The 19,631-nt window shown below is 45.8% G+C and overlaps 1 protein-coding gene across 1 annotated transcript; it reads right to left on the reverse strand.

The window, feature by feature from the left end:
- Window positions 1-4,225: 4,225 nt before the first annotated feature.
- SLC25A43 (solute carrier family 25 member 43) lies at window positions 4,226-19,135 on the reverse strand. The gene is made up of 5 exons (XM_053374648.1): window positions 18,775-19,135; window positions 17,391-17,632; window positions 15,741-15,913; window positions 5,031-5,165; window positions 4,226-4,571 (listed from the first exon to the last, which is right to left on the reverse strand). Exons 1-5 carry the CDS (start codon window positions 19,044-19,046, stop codon window positions 4,395-4,397), a joined length of 999 nt encoding a protein of 332 aa, XP_053230623.1. The 5' UTR covers window positions 19,047-19,135; the 3' UTR covers window positions 4,226-4,394.
- Between the last annotated feature and the right edge of the window lie 496 nt (window positions 19,136-19,631).

The raw sequence follows: 19,631 nt of genomic DNA on the forward strand, positions 1-19,631 counted from the left end.
ATGCTGTCCAGCAGGGGTGCCAACTTGAATAAAATATTGTGGGGGGGAGCAGGCAAGCCCCACCCTGCATAATTGATCACATGATGTGGTGCACACACACCACTTGAATGACAATGTCCATCAACATGGTGGGAGGGATATTTTACTGGGAGGGCAGAAGAGACCTCAGCCCATAGAAGTTGCCTCCTATGCTGCCCAGGCTTGCTAACTCAGCAAAAACAACACAGGAGACAGTGGTTATGAGTTACCGGTCTCTGCAGCCACAGCAGGCGCTGTGGTTCTCCAGCGGGTTTGACTTCATCCCCATTGTGTGCGCTCCATTGTCTCTCAAGACAGATACCAGCAACTGGATCAGGCCAATAGACCACTTAGTTCAGCATCCTGTTGTTGCACTGGTCAGCCCTATGCCTACGGGACGCCCACAAGCAGGATCTGAAGGTGCAACAGCAACCTCCCCACCTGCAATTCCAAGCAACAGGTAGAGAGGCATGATGCCTCAAGGTGTGTACTCTGACAGTGGTGGCTGGTGAATTAGAGCATGTGGCACACTGTCCCACCAAACACATTCCACCCTCAGCCAGCCCCCCCTGCCTCATTCCTTACAACCAGCAGAAGATGGCATTGCTTGCCAGCTTCCTCCTCCATAGTGTCAGTGTTACTGTCACAGACTGGTGGGAGGATCCAGCTGGGGAACCCCCAAGGGAAAAAGGCTCAGAGCCTGGTGAGTGGTGATGGGACGATGATCAGTGGCCAGGGGGAGAAGAGGGAGAAGACTGTGTAACATGGCTTAGTGAGTGGGGAGAGCCCGTGGCAGAGAGAAGCTCAGAATCAGTGGCAGATGCAGAAGCAGGAGGGTGGAAGTGGGGACGCCAAGAAGCAGACATGAGTCAGGCTGGTGAAAAAGTAAGGGTGTCTTCCTTTTCTGCTGCAACATGCTCCCTTCCCCCTTTGTCTCCCAGAACCAAAAGAGGCATGGGTGGAGTAGAGGTTGACTACATGTAAGCAGAGTCTGATTGCTCGGGTAAAGCCCTGACTGTGGGGAGCAGGGACTTTCAGTCTTAGCAACTGAGTTTCATGGAGTATGAGTACCGGGAATGAGCTGCTATGCTTGTTGGCCTGACACTCAAATCAAGTAAGTGAAGATTGTGGGGTTTTTTCTAATAAAGAGTTAACTCCATCTTTGACCAGCATGCTTGTGTGACTGGCATGCTTGTAGAACTGAGCAGAGAGGGAAGAAACAGAAGTAGAATTAATTGGATCTGCCTGTCATCTGCTCCAGCTCCATTTGCTGTTGGGTACCCTGTCTTCTGCCCTACCAGCCCCAATGGATGTCAGGCAGTCACCAATGCCCTCTGATGATGCCTTCTGCTTGCCTGGATTGATAGAAGGACATTTGTGTGTCTGTGTGTCTAGAAACTAGGTAACATTTACATTCATTGCTTTGCCTATGGACCTTTCCATACCTGGCATGCGGCCCTAGGAATGTTGCCCAGAAAGGACTGGGGCACCCTTGGTGTGAAGGAAGTTCCCTGCACCTTGCTAGGGTCTGGCCTGCCTACAAGAACCCATTTCAGTAATAGTGAGACTTCCAATAAAATTGATCCTTCTGTTCTGCACAGACATTTACAGCATTCCTGTTCCTCTTTAGTATATATGTAGAAGTGGGGATTTTGGCATAGCTGGCTTCTCCTATCCTTGTATGACAAAATTCCCTCTTCTTTGCACATATGAATATGAGAGAGAACTGGGACAAAGCAGCATTGCAACTCTTTAACCACATCAACATTTTGCACTTTTTTTTCCTGGAAAAAGGTAAGTTTAATATCAAATACACCTTGGCAAAGTGAAACAAGGACTGTTATTGCAAGGGTTTCAACAGCAATTGTTGACAGCAGTGTGCATGTGCTCACAACTAAAATGACAACAAGGGTACACAGAGAGCCACAATTCTACACACACACACACGCACACCCTCCCCGGAGACACACTTTTGTTAATACACCTGCATTCCATGTGCCTGAGACAGAACAGTTTGTCATACATTTTGGTTTGCCGTTTATAAAGTGCACAGTCACTGGTTTTGTGAGGTTTTCTAGGAGTCACAAAGAGACCCAGCAGTGGGTTTTCCCTGCATTGCATTGAGGTCAGAGTCCACCAGAAAATTCTGCAGTCCCCGTAGCCAGAAGCATAACGTAGCAAAGTTTGCTTTGTGCAGTGCCACTTCAGAACTCAAGTGGCACCCAGCATTGTGTTATGTAAATATTCACCCTCCCAAAATAAACTTTGTACCTGTGGAAACCTTGCATTTTTCAGACAGGCTCCCAATCTAATCTCCCTGTGCTGGTTTCTTATGAGTAGGGAATTCTGATGTGGAGAAGCACTTCCATCATGTCATCTCACTACTCTTCATCAACTCCTCCATACTTAACTTATCCATACATACTTATCACATACATCATAAACAGGGAATCTTTTTGGCCTGGTGGCCCCCTATAGGTCAGCTTTGACAGGTGGGCAGGGCAACCCCACCTGTGAACCACCTAATGTATTTCCCAAAGACACGTAGCATCAAATGTAAATTTTGTGTGATTTTTGATTATCCTTTGCATGTGCTTTTTTTACTTTTCAAAAGCAGTTCATTATTTTTGGTGCATGCAAGTAAAACCACCTGATTTCTCATTTTGCCATTCTCCCTCCCAAAAGACGTTGAAGTGGTTCTTTCTCCTCCCTGCCAATAAGACTTTGCATCCCTGCTGTTATTACAGTCACATCATCAGTATAGGCCATGCATGTACAACCTGAGATTCAATGTGCTGAATGCAGCCCACCTTCCATATGTGATGGCCTGCAAAGGTTCAATAGACTTGTTTTTTCTGCCTCTCTGAGGCCTCTACATACAGCAGGGGCCTCTGAGGTCTACATAAAGGTAAAGGTAAAGGTACCCCTGCCCGTACGGGCCAGTCTTGACAGACTCTAGGGTTGTGCGCCCATCTCACTCAAGAGGCCGGGGGCCAGCGCTGTCCGGAGACACTTCCGGGTCACATGGCCAGCGTGACATCGCTGCTCTGGCGAGCCAGAGCCGCACACAGAAATGCTGTTTACCTTCCCGCTGGTAAGCGGTCCCTATTTATCTACTTGCACCCAGGAGTGCTTTTGAACTGCTAGGTTGGCAGGCGCTGGGACTGAACAACGGGAGCGCACCCTGCTGCGGGGATTCGAACTGCCGACCTTTCGATCAGCAAGCCCTAGGGGCTGAGGCTTTTACCAACAGCGCCACCCGCGTCCCGAGGTCTACATACATAGCAGAATAAGGTAGTCAAAGGAACAGAAAGGGCTATCATTTCAAAGGGGGTGGTGGGACCACAAATGCCAGTGCTCCCTTACATCAAAAAGCTATTTGGAGTCAGAAAAAAAATAGCACAGCAAGGAGGGGTCTGGAACAGAACTTTTCTCCCTGCTGTGTTATGTTGCGGTGGAGTGAACTATGGGAGAGAAATAAAAAAATAGCATACACCCCCCACTTTCAGTCTTGAGTGTTATAGTCCATTCTGTCATCTCATTCTGCTGCACGTATAGTTTGAGACAACAGACTTGCTCAGCCCAGGGTAAGGAGACCAGCAGGCTGGATCCCTAATTCCTCATCCCTCTGTTGTTACAGCTGATTGGTAATTAACAGCAGCCTCCTTTGAAGATGTGCCTCCATAGCAGTTTGCTGTAACTAATGATCAGGGAGCCTCTTTGAAGTCTGTTTGGAGCAGGGGCAGGGAACAGCCACCTGCAAGGCCACTTCCCCCAAAACTGTGCCCACCCGTCCATCAGCAGACGTCAGCTGATAGCTGATAGTCAGGAGGGCAGAGTTAAATCCTGAACCGGTGAGCAGCCAAATGGAGCAGGATTTAACTCCCACTCATCAGTTGATGAACAGGGTTAAATCCTGCTCAGTTTGGCAGGATTCCATGCAAACCCTTTCCTGATTCAGGGAGGGGTCTGCAAGGAAACCCCAAGAACAAGAAAGACGACTTTGCCCTCTGTTTTAGCAGTGCCTTGCAAGGTGCTTTGAAGTCCTGACTTTGGGACTTCAAAGCACCTTGCACCTGACGCCATTGTGGCATCCTGTGATTGACAAGTGGGCAGCCGTCTGCTCCACACTTGATGCCACTTGTGGCCACAGGCTGGACGATCTCTACTGCACGGCAGATCACAATCAATATCGGGTGAGCTCCACTGGCTTAGTGGCCCGTTCAGTAGTTCGGGCCTAGTTTTATCAATAAGAGGCATTTTAAGGAAAAAGTCACATGCTGTTAAACTGAGGGCTAGTTAGCTGGTAGTAAACCACAGTGTCTTATTTTGCAGCGTTGACATAGTATTGCTTTGCAGAAAATGCATCCTGAGGCTTAAAAGCTTCTTCTTCCAAGTAGTTTAAATTCTTGCAGTTCTTTAGGCTTTAAACTCTGGTCCACACCTGGAGTTAGCTTGTAGGTCAGAGGGGAATCAATGTAACCATTTCGATACAGGCAGACGCGACGACAGAATTCAAAAGTGCTGAACATGACTCCAAAATAAGGAACAATCTGTTTAGAAAGCAAGCAAACGAAAACACAAAAATAGTCACGTACTTTCATTATCCAGGCTTCAAGCCTACTATGGGGGGAAAGCCTGAGCATGTTTATTAATCGAGAGGCAGTGTGGTGCAGTGGTTAGAATGGTGGACCATTAGAACTGAGAGACCTGGGTTCAAATCCCCACTCACTGGGTGACCGCAGTCCAGTCATCTTAGATCAGCCTAACCTACCTCATGGGGTTGTTGGAAATACAAAACAGGGAAGGAGAGAACCCTGAAAACCACTCTGAGGTTATATAAAGATGGATCTACAAAGAATGGCAGCTTTAAAAAACTGCATGCAATCCTCAACTTCCATCAACACCTCATGGTTAAATTCTGGAAGGAGGAAAAAAGAATAAATTTCTAATTAGGAGTACAATAAATCAGACCTCCAGTGGTATTGAACAACAGGTGCTTTAGTACGTACCCTGAGTAAGTTAGCAGTGAGTCCATTCCAAAGGGCGAGCACCCCTTTTGTCTTCACCGTTTGCTTAAAACAGTCCACCATGCCTGCAAAATGGACATCAACCCCTCCGTAGTGTGGGAGGCAAGGACTCTGAGCCTGCTCGGGAGAGAACACATCACCATTTTAAAGGAGGAAAATAAGTCCCTGTTGTTCTGAAACCCTTTCAGCAGAAGCCTAGCCATGTCTGCTTAGAAGTAAGTCCTAGTAAGGTTAGTGGGGAAGTGGGGTTATGGTTGCAGCCTAAGGTCACTTCCGGGTGCCCTACTTCTTGAGCATTCATCCGAATTTGATTGCACAAAGTTTGCAGGGAGGTTATGCGATGCATTGAACATTTGTTCTGATTTGTTTGAGCAGAGCAAAGCAAGTCTTATCCCACATTTTATCACCACTTCCTTTGTTGCAAAAAGGGAAGTGGGTTTGCTGTGCAAGAGCACCAGTATGGCTGCAGTTGCACAAGCTGCATTTGCTGGTATGTGACTGAATCCCACCCCAAAACAGCGATGGTTTCAAGTGCCCTTAAGTCTGCACTCTGATGCATGTCTACTCAGAAGCAAGTTTTGCTGTTTTCCATGGGGCTTACTCTTACTTAAGTGCACTTAAGAATGCAGCGTAGCAGCAAATATATATATATACAGAATATCTGCACAGAAGTCCCATTGAATTAAATGGGCCTTACACTTCCGCATTAAGTGCACAGAGGAGATTGCAGTCTTAGTATTGCTGCTGCCTTACTTTATTGTAATAAACATAATATCCAGGCTTTTGAATTTCAGACTTGCACCAGTACAAAGACAAGGAGAGGAGATTTGCTCCATTCTGCACTGCTGTACTACCTGATCCTATTTGCCTAAACCATGGGTGGCAAACCCGCAGCTCTCCAAATGTTAAAAAGGTAAAGTGACCCCTGACCGTTAAGTCCAGTTGCGGACGACTCTGGGGTTGCAGTGCTCATCTTGCTTTACTGGCTGCGGGAGCCAGCGTTTGTCCGCAGACAGCTTCCGGGTCATGTGGCCAGCATGACTAAGCCGCTTCTGGCGAACCAGAGCAGTGCATGGAAACACCATTTACCTTCCCACCATAGCGATACCTATTTATCTACTTGCACTTTTTGGGGTGCTTTCAAACTGCTAAGTTGGCAGGAGCAGGGACCGAGCAACAGGAGCTCACCCCATCGCGGGGATTCGAACCACCGACTTTCCGATCGGCAAGCCCTAGGCTCTGTGGTTTAGACCACAGTGCCACCCGCGTCCCTTCTCCAAATGTTACTGGACTCCAATTATCACAGATCATAGGAAGCTGCTGTATCAAACCACTGGTCCAAGTATTTCAGTCTTGTCTACACCAGAGGTGGGAAACTGGTGTCCTCCAGATGTTGTTGGACTACAACTCCCGGTGTCTCTGGCCATTAGACCTGCTGGCTAGGGCTGATGGGAGCTTTTGATTCTCTGTCTCTGCACCTACTGGCATTCCTAGCTCTACCCAGAGATTTAACATGGGTCCCTTTATGTGCAAAGCATATGCTCTGTCACTGAGATATAGCCCTTCATGGGCTGTATTGGCTGCAGATGATGGGAGCTGGAGTCCAATGTTTGGAGGACCACGGGTTCCCACCCTTGGTCTAAATTACACAGACACACAAAAAATACACTGCCTAGCAATTCCATACTATTCACTTATAAACTCTTCTGCTAAGTGTGCTTAAAGTATACTTTTGTACACACCTTTTGTACACACAAAAAAGTATACTTTTTTGTATACACCTTGCCAACAAAGGTCCGTATAGTTAAAGCTATGGTTTTCCCAGTAGTGATGTATGGAAGTGAGAGCTGGACCATAAAGAAGGCTGATCGCCAAAGAATTGATGCTTTTGAATTATGGTGCTGGAGGAGACTCTTGAGAGTCCCATGGACTGCAAGAAGATCAAACCTCTCCATTCTGAAGGAAATCAGCCCTGAGTGCTCACTGGAAAGACAGATCCTGAAGCTGAGGCTCCAGTACTTTGGCCACCTCATGAGAAGAGAAGACTCCCTGGAAAAGACCCTGATGTTGGGAAAGATGGAGGGCACAAGGAGAAGGGGACGACAGAGGACGAGATGGTTGGACAGTGTTCTTGAAGCTACCAGCATGAGTTTGACCAAACTGCGGGAGGCAGTGGAAGACAGGAGTGCCTGGCGTGCTCTGGTCCAGGGGGTCACGAAGAGTCGGACACGACTAAACAACTAAACAACAACAACAACATACTTTTGTCATTCATTCATTCCTTCATTCCTGCTAGTATTCTACATGGAACAGCTACATTATCATGGAGTAATTCAAGACATGTTTGCTTTCAAGTCTCACTGATTTCAATGGGGAAAACGCCTTAGGAAGCATGTTTAAAATTCCAGGTCTACAGCGCAATCCAATATGTCTGTTCAGGGATCCTCCAGATGACCTATTTATTTAGCTTGCACAAAGTTTATCCAGTGGTCAGGCTAGGTCCAGTCTTCATTGAGCATTTGCTCTGATTTATTTATGGGATGGGTTCTACAGCAATAAGCACTTGTCCTGTTTTGTTTGGAGGGTCTTTACATGTCTTCCGTTCTTTCACACACTCTTAAATGCATTTCCCCATAACTTTCCTAACAGCAAAGAGTCTTTCTCTCTCTCTGTGTATATGTGTTTAAGTAGAATTGGACTGCAACTCCTATCAACCCCAGCCAGCATGGCCAAGAGCAAGGGATGATGGGAGTTGTAGTCCAGCAACATTTGGAGGGTCATAGGTTAGCCACTTCTGCTTTAGTTATTTAATTAATTGCTTGCTTATACCACACTGGCAATACTCTTGGGACATATGTCTGTGCCCTGGCTCCAGTTTGGAAATCACTGCTCCAGCCACAGTGAAGGGAAACGACAACAAGTTCTGTGCTTCCAGCAAGGGAATTCTGCATCTCACTCTCTCTCTGGCCTAGTTCCCAGATAAATGTTATGCTAAGCGATGTCTGCAAGGCACTGTGTGAGATATCCGCCAAGACCTACAAGTTAAGCCATAAGGGCAGAACTCATTTCCTTTTCTCATTCTTCAGCATTAGAGAGAATTTGCAAGAAACTTTGAAAGTACAAAGACACTAGCACTGCAGGTTCAGCTTGGAAACTGTTTTTCACGCATAGAGGAAACAAGTTCGTTTTCTTACAATGAATTAGGACTGGTTTAAACTCAAGAAGAATGAGTCAACAAGATAAATCACACCACTTTGGACTGCAGGATAAAAACTTCTTGCAAACAGAATACCAGAACTGCAGATGAAATTCACAGATGTGTTACATTTCTGCTTGCAGGGTCTTAAAACAACAAAATGACAGCATTCAAAAGTAGATTCTTCAACTTGCAACCTAAGTAGTACAAGCAATTCAAACCCCTGCCTCATTACCATTTGCTTCTGTTGCATCTGCAGACCCAGCCTCAGTCCTGCAGATTTCTGTGCAGGAATGCTTTCAACCTACCTAGGTTGCGTTTAAATTCACATGTTAACACTAGCACACCAGAGATTCAATTACCCAGACATATCTGGAGGGTTCACAAGGGGAAAGCATTCTCTATGCCCCATGTTCTGTGTTAAATCAGACCTTAGACAGCTTCTTAACAGTGATAAGCCTAAAGTGATCCTCTCTGTCGGATGGATGCCTTGTGATGATACATGAGATGCTTCCACGCTCATATTTTAAGTTCTTGGCTGCTTCACTTTGTTTACTGAAAGATGAACCCTCCAGGACATGTTTCCGCTACAGAGAAGCACTCTTCAACTGGAGTTTTGATTGGATTTACTATCTGCTTTTTAATTGATTAACAGATTGCAATTAAAAAATTTTTTTAAATCCTCTTCACCATGGCCTCAGTATAAGTCCCTTTACTTCCAAAGCAAGGTTAAAACACCCCCCACTAATATCCTGTAAGTACCGGTAAATAAAACAATAATGCAACTAATACATGCAATAATTAAATATATATATAATTTACCAACCCAAACCCAAGAGATATAGAAATAAAGACACAGGTTTTTATGGATCTTTCCAGGGTACAAAAAGTTGCCCTGCAAGAATTATTTGAAATTATATTTTCATTGAGAAAACCTAGGAGTGCAATATGTGCCAGCCTTGCTAATAAGGGATTAGGAAAAGAAGTGGCGCAGAATTACTCGGGGCGTTTATTTCTCTTAATCTGAAATCTAAAATAAGAACACAGAATCCTTTCAAGGGCTAGGTTAACACGGACGATTGGGGATATCTAAATACTTCCAGGCTGAATGAAGCCCAACCTCAAATCTTGCAGCCCTCAGTCGAAGCTTCAATGAAGCACTTGAGATTCTGTTTGTCTGGGGATGTGCTTATTCCTTTTGCCCAAAGGAAGGGCCTGGGAAACTGACACAGTTATATCCCTAGAGGGAAACAGTTTTGGAATCAGGCACGGTTTCTGCATTGGACTAGGTTGAGACAATAGGACTCTCTGCTGGTGGTGGATTAATTCAGGCATCCACTGGGGGTTTGCTTACAATACATACGCTAAAAGTTGATACTACTTCCTTTGCTGGTTGATACTAGGGTGTCCAGAAGGACCGGGCCTTTTAATAGTACTGTAAAAGAAGGGGATTTTGTGCACCTGGTAAAATGATGTTTCCTACATAAAGGTGTAAAAGCACCTGCCTTCTTTTGCACCAGGCCACCCAAGGTGAGAACAAGGTCTGGGGTTGCCAGATATCAGAATCTGATCTAATGTTTCAGGATTCAGTTCTGAGGTTCCAATCCTTCTTCTGAGGAGATCTGTTTTTAAGCTATCGCAGCCAACTGGTAGACTTGTACTCCTCCCAAGAAAACATTCCTATAAACACTTACCAGGGAGAACACAGTGGGCCTTGCTTCTGAGTAGACATCTATAGGACTGTGCTATGAAAGTCACTGGAGCTAATGGCCAGTGCCAGATCTCGGGGTAGTGAACTCCATTATAGGAGGACCAGATGCCAAAGTGGGCATATCTCCATATTCAGGGAAAAAAGGGAGCCAGCAGTCATCTAGCCTGACCCCAAATTTCAGCATATTCAGGGCAAAAAGGGAGCCAACGGTCATCTAGTCTGACCCCAAATTTAGCATATTCAGGGCAAAAAGGGAGCCAGGGGTCATCTAGCCTGACCCCGAATTTCAGCATATTCAGGGCAAAAAGGGAGCCAGCAGTCATCTAGCCTGACCCCAAATTTAGCATATTCAGGGCAAAAAGGGAGCCAACGGTCATCTAGCCTGACCCCAAATTCCAGCATATTCAGGGCAAAAAGGGAGCCAGCAGTCATCTAGCCTGACCCCAAATTTAGCATATTCAGGGCAAAAAGTGAACCAGCGGTCATCTAGTCTGACCCCGAATTTCAGCATATTCAGGGCAAAAAGGGAGCCAGGGGTCATCTAGCCTGACCCCGAATTTCAGCATATTCAGGGCAAAAAGGGAGCCAGCAGTCATCTAGTCTGACCCCAAATTTCAGCTCTGAAATATCAGCATATTAGCAGCATATTAGGGGATTTCAGCAGGTGTTGCTTCCCTCTTCTACTCAGCTTCTAAAGGTGCAGGAGCTCTGCCAAACAATCCCACAAGTTATACTTTCTCTGGCCTAGCCTGAGATTCCTTCTGACTGTCTTAAGCCTATCACAAATCAGTTCCTTTCTGGGACCCTGACTTTGAGCTTTATGGAAACAGAAACAGAAATAAGGGAATAGATAGGAAAATGTAGTGCAATGCTATACGCATCTGCTTAGCAGTGAGCCCACTGAATTCAATGTGGCTAAGTAACTGTGCACATGTACAGCTTGAACGTTGGGTACCCAGGCACACAAACTATACACTTGTTCAGTGCTTTCCTTCTAGGGAAAAACGTACTCACCATGAAGTTCTTACAGTAAGTGCAACACTTTTAGCTAGTGCTTTTATTCTAGAAAAAGAGGTGCTGGTACTATGTACCCTTGAGTACCTCTGGGGGGAAAGCACAGCACTCGCTGAATATTACATGTGAATAACTGTACAAGTGTACAGCTTGTTGAGGAGCCGACACCCCTGCTCCCAAAATAAACCAGGCCTATGAACTCAGTGGTCGTAGAATTTGCAAGGGAGAAGAAAACTGGGGTGGAAGGGAGAATGGTATGAAGTGTTGTGGAGGAAGACATGGCTGGCTGACTTCAACAGTGAAGCAAAGCACTCCACGCTGCAGCATTTTGTTACAGGACCCACTTGTCAGGGCTAACAGTTGCTGATCTCCACGAACCTGTTGAGCCCCCCCTGAAATCTCTGTAAGGCAAGTGGCTTTCACTGCGGCTGACTCCATAAAAGTATGCATTGTGTGAGGAACAGCTTTCTTTTGTCTGTCATTAATCTACCGCCAAGCCAGTCCCACTGGGTAAATAAGATCTGTCTCGAGGCAACCAGTCCAGAAAGCTTCTGTAAAAGAGAAGTGTGTGTGTGTGTGTTCTGATATATCCTCTCAGGTTCTTGGTGCATCAGAAATGGATGATACAAGGCCTAGGTGGGAACCTTTCCCAGCTAAGGGCCACATTCCCTTCTATATAACTCTCCAAGGGCCACATGCCAATAGTGGGCCCGGGGCCACAGGCAAATGTAAGTGGAGCAACAAGTGTGACTTTTAACTCTGTACACTAGGCTACTTTCTATACAAGCGCAGATTCCAGTTCCCGTCAGCTACAGCCAAGCATGATCAATAGTTCGAGATTAGGGTAGCTGTTATCCCAAAACTATATCTGAAGGGCACAAATTCTGCACCCCTGATTTAAAGGATTCACTCCACATGTTTGGGTGCCAAGGATTGCCTACTTCTGTTATTGTAGATATTATTATTATTATTATTATTATTATTATTATTATTATTATTATTTTATTGATCTATTTTGTGAACTGCTCTGGGACAGATACTATGAAGAGTAGCATAAAAATCTTCTAAATAAATGAATAGATTACCCTTTCTTTTCATTTAAATTGCGACAATTATAAACGGTCAAGGTGGCATTGTAGAGGGACGCAGTAAGATCTTGGAGACTGGAGTCCAAATATCTGCTGGCTGTAAAGCTCACCTTGGGCCAGTTGATATTTTTCTTTCAGTCTAGCCTACCTCACAAGTTTGTTATGCTGATGAAATGGGGGGGGGGGAGTCTTGCATGCTGCCCTTCGCTCATTTGAGAAAGGATGGAGGGGTGGATATAATAAATAAATGAGTAGTACTTAGCTGCTTCAGTCAATCATATATTTGCTTAACAGTACTCCAGCTGCTTCAGACACTCATATGTTTCATAGAATCATAGAATTGTAGAGTTGGAAGGTACTCAAGGGTCACTGAGTCCAACCCGTTGCAATGCACGAATCCTGCCCACAGCTATCTCTGGGTGGGCTTGAACCACCAAACTTCTGGTTAACAGCAAGATGCACTGACCCATTGCACATTTGCTTCAATTGTATATCTGCTTAATAAAGCGAGTCTTTGCATGAAGCCCCTCTGAATCTCCCTTCACTCAAAATGTAATTAAAACATGAAACCTTTAATTAACCATAGCTTTTATCCAAACCAAGAATCTATGGTTAGCAGCTTCAGCACATAAGAAACCAACTTCAAGCTACAATTTAAGATCTAGGCTTGATCCAAAGCCAGCAATTATATGGAACAGGGAAGCTGCCTTGTACCGAGTCACAGCACTGGTCCACCTAGCTCAGTACTGTCAACACTGACTGGCAGCAGCTCTCCATGGTTTCAGGCAGAAGTCTCTCCCAGTACTACCTGAAGATACATGGGACCTTGTGCATAGAAAGCAGATCCCTTGCTATTGAGCCATGGTCTTGGGAAACAATGACACTTGGGAAACAGGACACCTCTAGACAAACTGGGCAACTATGGTTAATTGAAGGCTTCTTGGTTTGTTTGGTCACAGTGCAACAGAAGGATCTAAGGGTCTGTAAACGGATCTTGCGAATGTTGCTCTTATGTAGAAAATTCTAAGCCTTTCACATTTGCTAAAAATGGAAAGAGTTATGAAAAGTCATTGTTGCCTTATGCTTTAGTACTCTCTTGCTTCCCTCCCCTTTCTTTCTAAAATTCAGCAGCATATTAGCAAAAAGAAACCTACCCAGCATCTGCACTTTTTACTCTAAGCCACGAGGACCCATGCCCAAACATGCATACTATACCTTTCAGTTCGCTAATAGGTCAACCAGGAGCAAAGGGAAAGAGGGAGACAAAGGGATACAGTTAGGGTGAACAACAAAGAAGATGCTGCAAATTTACATTTTTGTAAGGATGCTTTTAAAATGAAGAAAGAAGCAACTTAACACATATCTCAGTTCTATGCATATTTAGCGAGAATTAAGTCCCAGTTACTTCAACGGGTCTTACTCCAAGTTAAGTGTGCGCAATATCCTAACTTAATAATAATAAAAAAGGTTTCTGCCTGGCAATCCAGGCTAAAAGACCAGAGAGGAAATGTTGGAGGCTGCAGGAATCAGCCTGAGCGGGAAGTGTATTGTGGAGTAACATCACCATCTAGTGGCTCAAAATGACCTAACATTTCTCCTCTGCCAGCTGTATAGCTAAGGGCAGAACTACATGTTACAAGGCAAATGTAGTAGACAAGGAAGGGCCATAACTTGGGAGTGGAGCATCTGCTTTGCATGCAGAAAGTTTAAGACTAAATACCTGGCATCCCCAGGTAGGGATACAAGAGGCACTGCCAGTCCATGAGGACAATATTGAGCCAGATGCACCAATGGCAGTATTAAGAACATCCTTGCTTTTCTATAACAAGCTTCCAAATCTATAAATTAGTGTGCATTTAGAGAGAATCTGCAGGGGAAAACTGGTGGATAGAACAGGGTGTGCTTGATCCTCCCCTCCATTGCAGTGTCTCCCACAAGCCCTGCTTCCCAGGCTGTTTTTCATTGGATGCATGAAACGACACATGTACAGTTACTCAGGGTCAAGCAAAATGCAGCCTTCCAGATGTTGCTGGACTCCAGCTCCCATCAGCCCCAGGCAGAATGGCCAATGGTAGGGGATGATGGGAGCCGCAGTCCAACAACACCCAGTGGGCTACAGGTCCTCCAACCTTGCTCTAAAGCAACAATTCCTTTGCGGCAAAGGATGCCACATGGCAAATGTAAGGACTGGTACCATTCTAATGCAATGGTGGCGGTCTGCTTTGCTCGTTACTAGAACCCCAAGGCTCAACAGCTGGGCTACAGATGCAAAATGGTGGTGCCAACTCTCTGCTGTTGTCCATGAGCCATAAAGTTAAAGGGACCCCTGACCATTAGGTCCAGTCGTGGCCGACTCTGGGGTTGCGGCGCTCATCTCACTTTACTGGCCGAGGGAGCCGGCGTATAGCTTTCGGGTCATGTGGCCAGCATGACTAAGCCGCTTCTGGCGAACCAGAGCAGCGCACGGAAACGCCGTTTACCTTCCCACCGGAGCAGTACCTATTTATCTACTTGCACTTTGAGGTGCTTTCAAACTGCTAGGTTGGCAGGAGCAGGGACCGAGCAACGGGAGCTCACCCAGTTGCGGGGTTTGGAATTGCCGACCTTCTGATCAGCAAGTCCTAGGCTCAGTGGTTTAACCCACAGCGCCACCCACGTCCCCTCCATGAGCCATACACCTGGATAAACTGCATATACAAATACAAAACTACTTCTGACTTATTACAGACTAGGGATTCTATCACAAAGCTCTAAAATTAGTCTAAGGGCCGGCCAGTTAATACTCATGTTATTTATAGGCAATGAACATTAAGGATGAGAGATAAGTGATTGACTCAAGGCAAGACATGACAGTGGCATGTGAGGGGTGTTTGCACTTGCAAATTTAAGGCACAGCAAGTTATGAACTATACAGTCTTGATTCAAACATTTTTCTTAAGGCAAACCTATCCAAACACATACATGTTGATGTGCTTTAAACTCTTTTTAAGTTCACAGCTGGTTTTAATTGCATTTTAGCTACTTGATTTTAACTGCTTTTATTGATATTTTTTCTTGTAAACCACTCAAAGCTTTTGTTCTAATCAAGTGGTAAAGAAATTGTTAAATAAATAGAGCCTCATTTTACAGCTAGGAAATCCTGAGAGTCCAAGATAAAACCTGCCGGTTGGATCAGTCAAATCAGAAAACCTGGATGATCCCCTGCAAACAACTCAAAGGTCTACCAATACATCTACCTTCTAGTTCCAGAATCTAGCACATAGTGCTAAACATATGCACACAGTCCCAGGTATGATTTTTCCTCCCGTCCTTTAAGAAGACAACAGTGCAGCCCAGAAGAGGTGTGATCGCCTCGTCTATGGGCCCTCTTGCTCCCAAAATGCCACAACCTTTCCGCTGCCTATGCCACTAGAGCGGAGGTTGCCAATGTGGTGCCCGTTGACCTTCCTTGATGCCAACAGTATCCTCTCCCTCCCTCCAATGAAATTAGGTGTGAAAGAAGCGTTCTCCTGTAGTCCTCAGAACAGGTTGCAACATGTGCTTGGTTGTGGGGGTGTGGTGCCCACAAGAGCTTTTGCAAATGTGCCTACAGGCCCCCACCAAAGGTTGGCAACCCCTGAGCAAGAGGCTGGTGTGTTGCATACCCCAGTTCTAGAGGAATATGGTACCCCTAAATTCCATACCTGCATTTTCCTCTTGACTGTTTCGAAAGGGAAAGAAAGTGACTGTGCAACACCAGCAGCCAGGCAACCATTCACAAAGTTCTGCACAGGAGTGAAGCGGATGCTGGGCTGACCCCAGATTTTATCCAGATGTGTGTAAACAAGGAAAGAGCCGATGGAAAACGGGATAGCACCTGTCATGAAAAGCAAGCAAGCAAAAGAGACTTGTGGAAGTTGTTAGGTGCTTACTGATACAGCTTGCTATGCCGATTCAGATCAAGAAACCACCTAGCTCAACATCCCATCTGCTAATGATGGCCAATCAGATTTTTCTGAGAAGTTTGCAAAGCAGAGTATGATGGGAATATCTTTCTCCTGCAATAATTTCTGCTTCCAGAAAATGGAAACATAAGAAGTGTGTTTGCACCCAGGGGCTGCTTTTGGGACTTCTCACAGTCATTTGGTTGGCCACAGTGAGAACAGAATGCTAGACTACATAAGACTTTGGTTTGATCTAGCAGGATTCTTCTGATGCCCTTTTGTAGCAGAAGTTGCTGATTAACATGTGCTTACTGTCCTGGAAATGTCACTAACTCTAAAGTCTGATTGCATTTCTGTTAAGGGTAAAACAGAACAGAACTTCGCACAATGTAAGGTGCAAATATTCTTTTGGGATATATTTGGTTTTCTAAAACATTTGGACTATAAAAGCCGAAGTAGGTGAGGCACCAAGGTCATCATTGGCAATTGAATGGGTCTTTTAAAAACCATATATAGTAGTACCTTCGGTTAAGTAATCCTCCGGTTATGTAAACTTCAGGATGCGAAAGCGGCAAACCCAGAATTATTTGACCAGGTTTCACCGTGCACGCATGCACAGAAGCGGTCCTCGGGTTGTGGAAACCTCAGGATCTGTCCAGACTTCCGGAATGGATCCCGTCCACAACCAGAGGTACCACTGTATAGTATCTGCTGTTGGGTCCAATCAGAATCTGTATTGATTGTGTGCATTGCCTCTTTTTTCCTTGCTACATTTGGTCATGGGAAAATTTATGCCTCTCAATCATGATCCTCCATCTGTAAAATCAGAAGAATTGGATCTCCTCACATCGTTTTGGGGAGGATGAATGACTGAGAACGCAGTTAGCAGCACATTGCCAATACACCAGTTTTGCAGGCAATAGACTGAGATCTGACACAAGCAATTTTTAAAAAAGGGGGCTTGTCTTATTGCATTTCAAAATTTAATGCTGCCTTTTATTGTTTTATTGCTTGAACTGACAGCTGTATTTTAACATCTTTTTGTTAGAAGCTGCCCAGAAAACAGGTGGCACAGAAAATACTGTAAGTAAAATACAGTGGTACCTCGGGATGCGAACGGGATCCATTCCAGAGCCCCGTTTGCATCCTGAATGGAATGTAAGATGCAACGGCACGTCTGCGCGTGTGCGGGTCATGCGCGTGACATCATTTTGAGCGTCTGCGCATGTGCGAGTGGCGAAACCTGGAAGTAACGCGCTCCGTTACTTCTGGGTTGCCGCGGAGCACAACCCCAAAGCACTCAACCTGAAGCACATTCAATCCGAGGTATGACTGTAACTAAAAAGCACTGACTTTCAGTCACTATTCCAACCCCAATGTTATAGGAAAAGGAATGCAGTCTCACGATACCTAATACTGACAGTGAAACACCACGATAAAGTGCAGCAACGCCTTCTTGATGATAAATCATGTACAAAGCATGCAGTATTCCTTTGTAGGAGGGCTCCAACCGGTTCTGTACAATGAGACGGGTTTTGACGACTTCGGTTGGGTATGTTGCAACAGCAGCCACCATGCCAGCCAAACTTCCAGCCATGATCGAACCCCACTGGGAGATGTGGCCCAAATCATCCACAAACAGCAAGACAAACCTGGTATGATATATGGGGGTGGGGATATCACAAGTTAGATACACAACATAGATAAAGTCAGTGATTCATTTGTAACACTAAATCATGGTTTGTTTAAGCCACTGCTTAACAAACCATGAGTTAACGAAAGAAACCATGGCTTTCCTCCCCTCATTTGTTTCATTTTTTCAGTGGCTCTTGCCTTGTACCTTTGTAGTTTGGCCACCCCACCCCAGACAATAATCAAAAAGGCCTTCTGCGAACTTTCCATTCAATGCAAGCTTCAGTTCTGATGAATTCCTGATTAGCTTAAGTATGAAATAAGGAGAACTTCTCTTCCAACACAAAAGTTGCAGGCCTACTACGCATGTGTGAAGTCTGGCTATAGAAGGCAACCCTCCCTCAGCTGCCTAAGATTATCTAAAACAGGTTTAATTTATTTCTGTCTTTCTTTTAAAAGAAATCAGACTTGATTTACAGCTTCAGCACCACACCCATGGAAGCTACATCTAGCTCCCACCACTGGGGGAAATATAGAAAACCTTCATCTTATTCAAAACCAAAGGGGAAATATAAGTTCTGTTTTTGGGCACAGAATGCAGCTTATAATGAAAGTCTGTATGTTGCACAGGGCAAGAACCAGTTTTGGAACCCACTTTCTGCATGGAAAATACATTTTGTGGACAGTTAATCATATTTTATCTTTTAGGTTTCAGAGTGAGGCAGTTAAAAAACAAACAACTCCAGAAAGCTACACTGTTCCACACACCTTCCTAGAGGCAGGGAGGAAATTCGACATCAGCTGGACCGTTCAGAGCGCCCTTTAACTACCGGTATTCCTCTGTCTCTTCAGTGCACCCCTCTGATTGGTTAATACTATAAAGATTTTTTTTATTTTTGAAGTCATTCTTACTCGGACCTCCGTGCGTCTTTACGCGGAAGTCTCACTGTGTTCAACAGAGCTTAGTTAGGTGAAAATAAGACTGAAGTTTACTGGAGTCCCCTCCCCTCCCATGAGCCTGTAGAAATGGAAAAATGCTGGGCAGCCACAACGAACTGCATGAATTATTAACCCTTGGAGAGCCGTGTCCCCGCGCCACGCCATTGCTTTGGTATCAACTGGTTGGGTCCGAAAGCCGAGGGGGGTTCTCGCCCTGGCTTACCTGCGGTAAGAGGCCAGTTGTAGGGCGCTGTAGGGAAAGAGGCGCAAACAGGCGGTGAGGTTGCCCTTCCAGAGGGCCCCAATGCCTTCGGCCTTGCATAAGCTGCGCCCCGTCTCCCAGAGCCCTCGCCGCGAGTGGTGTGTGCCAACTTGGGCCAGGACGGTGAAAACTTCCAGAGGCGCCGTCAGGCTGTGGCTCAGCGCCCCGGCCAGCCCGGCACAGCTGAGCCGCTGCAGAGCGGTGAGCCGACTGTCCCGCTTCCAGGTCGCCATGCCGCCCGGGCGGCGGCTGCACCATGCCCGCTGCGGGCCGGGCAACTAGCGAGGAGGACGCATAGCGACGCATACCCGGCAGTCCAGCCCCTGTGTGCGCTACGCAAGGCCGTCGCGGGGCGGTGCCAACTTGATCTGGAGACGGGAAGGGGAGGGAGAGCTGACCCGCTGAGGCTGGAGAGGGGTCGAGGCAGGTGACTGATGCCCGATTGTCCGTGCCCAGGAGCTCGGAGCGCGCGTGGCTCGGGGAGTTTAGTTCTAGCGCCAGGGCTGTCTTAAGCATATCCGGCGCTGTGGTGCAAAGATCCCTCCTGCGCCCCCCCTTTCCCAGAGTTGTCGACATTTTCTACGGGGGGGAGACCCCAAAGTTGCTGACCTTTTTTTAGGGAGCTGACACTACGCTTACACATTATATCTGCTTGGGAAAAGAAAACAGGAAACATAACCTTTTTTTTTTAGTTGCTCATTTATTAACTATGCACCTATATACACACTTATATAGTCTCAGATGCATGTGGGCCAGCCAAAATCTGACAAGTCACTCCTGGTCTTAAATTGTCCAAGCAAAATGGCATCGCTTAACCG

This window comes from Podarcis raffonei, chromosome Z, assembly GCF_027172205.1.
Source record: "Podarcis raffonei isolate rPodRaf1 chromosome Z, rPodRaf1.pri, whole genome shotgun sequence".
Taxonomy (NCBI): Eukaryota; Metazoa; Chordata; class Lepidosauria; order Squamata; family Lacertidae; genus Podarcis; species Podarcis raffonei.

What these genes read in the sequence shown, in the direction of transcription:
- SLC25A43 (XM_053374648.1), bottom strand. Translation starts at nt 19,046, where the DNA reads ATGGCGACCTGGAAGCGGGACAGTCGGCTCACCGCTCTGCAGCGGCTC. An exon ending in CAACTGGCCTCTTACCGCAG is followed by an intron (nt 17,633 to 18,774) that starts GTAAGCCAGGGC and finishes ATATCATACCAG; the next exon opens with GTTTGTCTTGCTGTTTGTGG. An exon ending in TCACTGCTAACTTACTCAGG is followed by an intron (nt 4,572 to 5,030) that starts GTACGTACTAAA and finishes CTTTCTAAACAG; the next exon opens with ATTGTTCCTTATTTTGGAGT.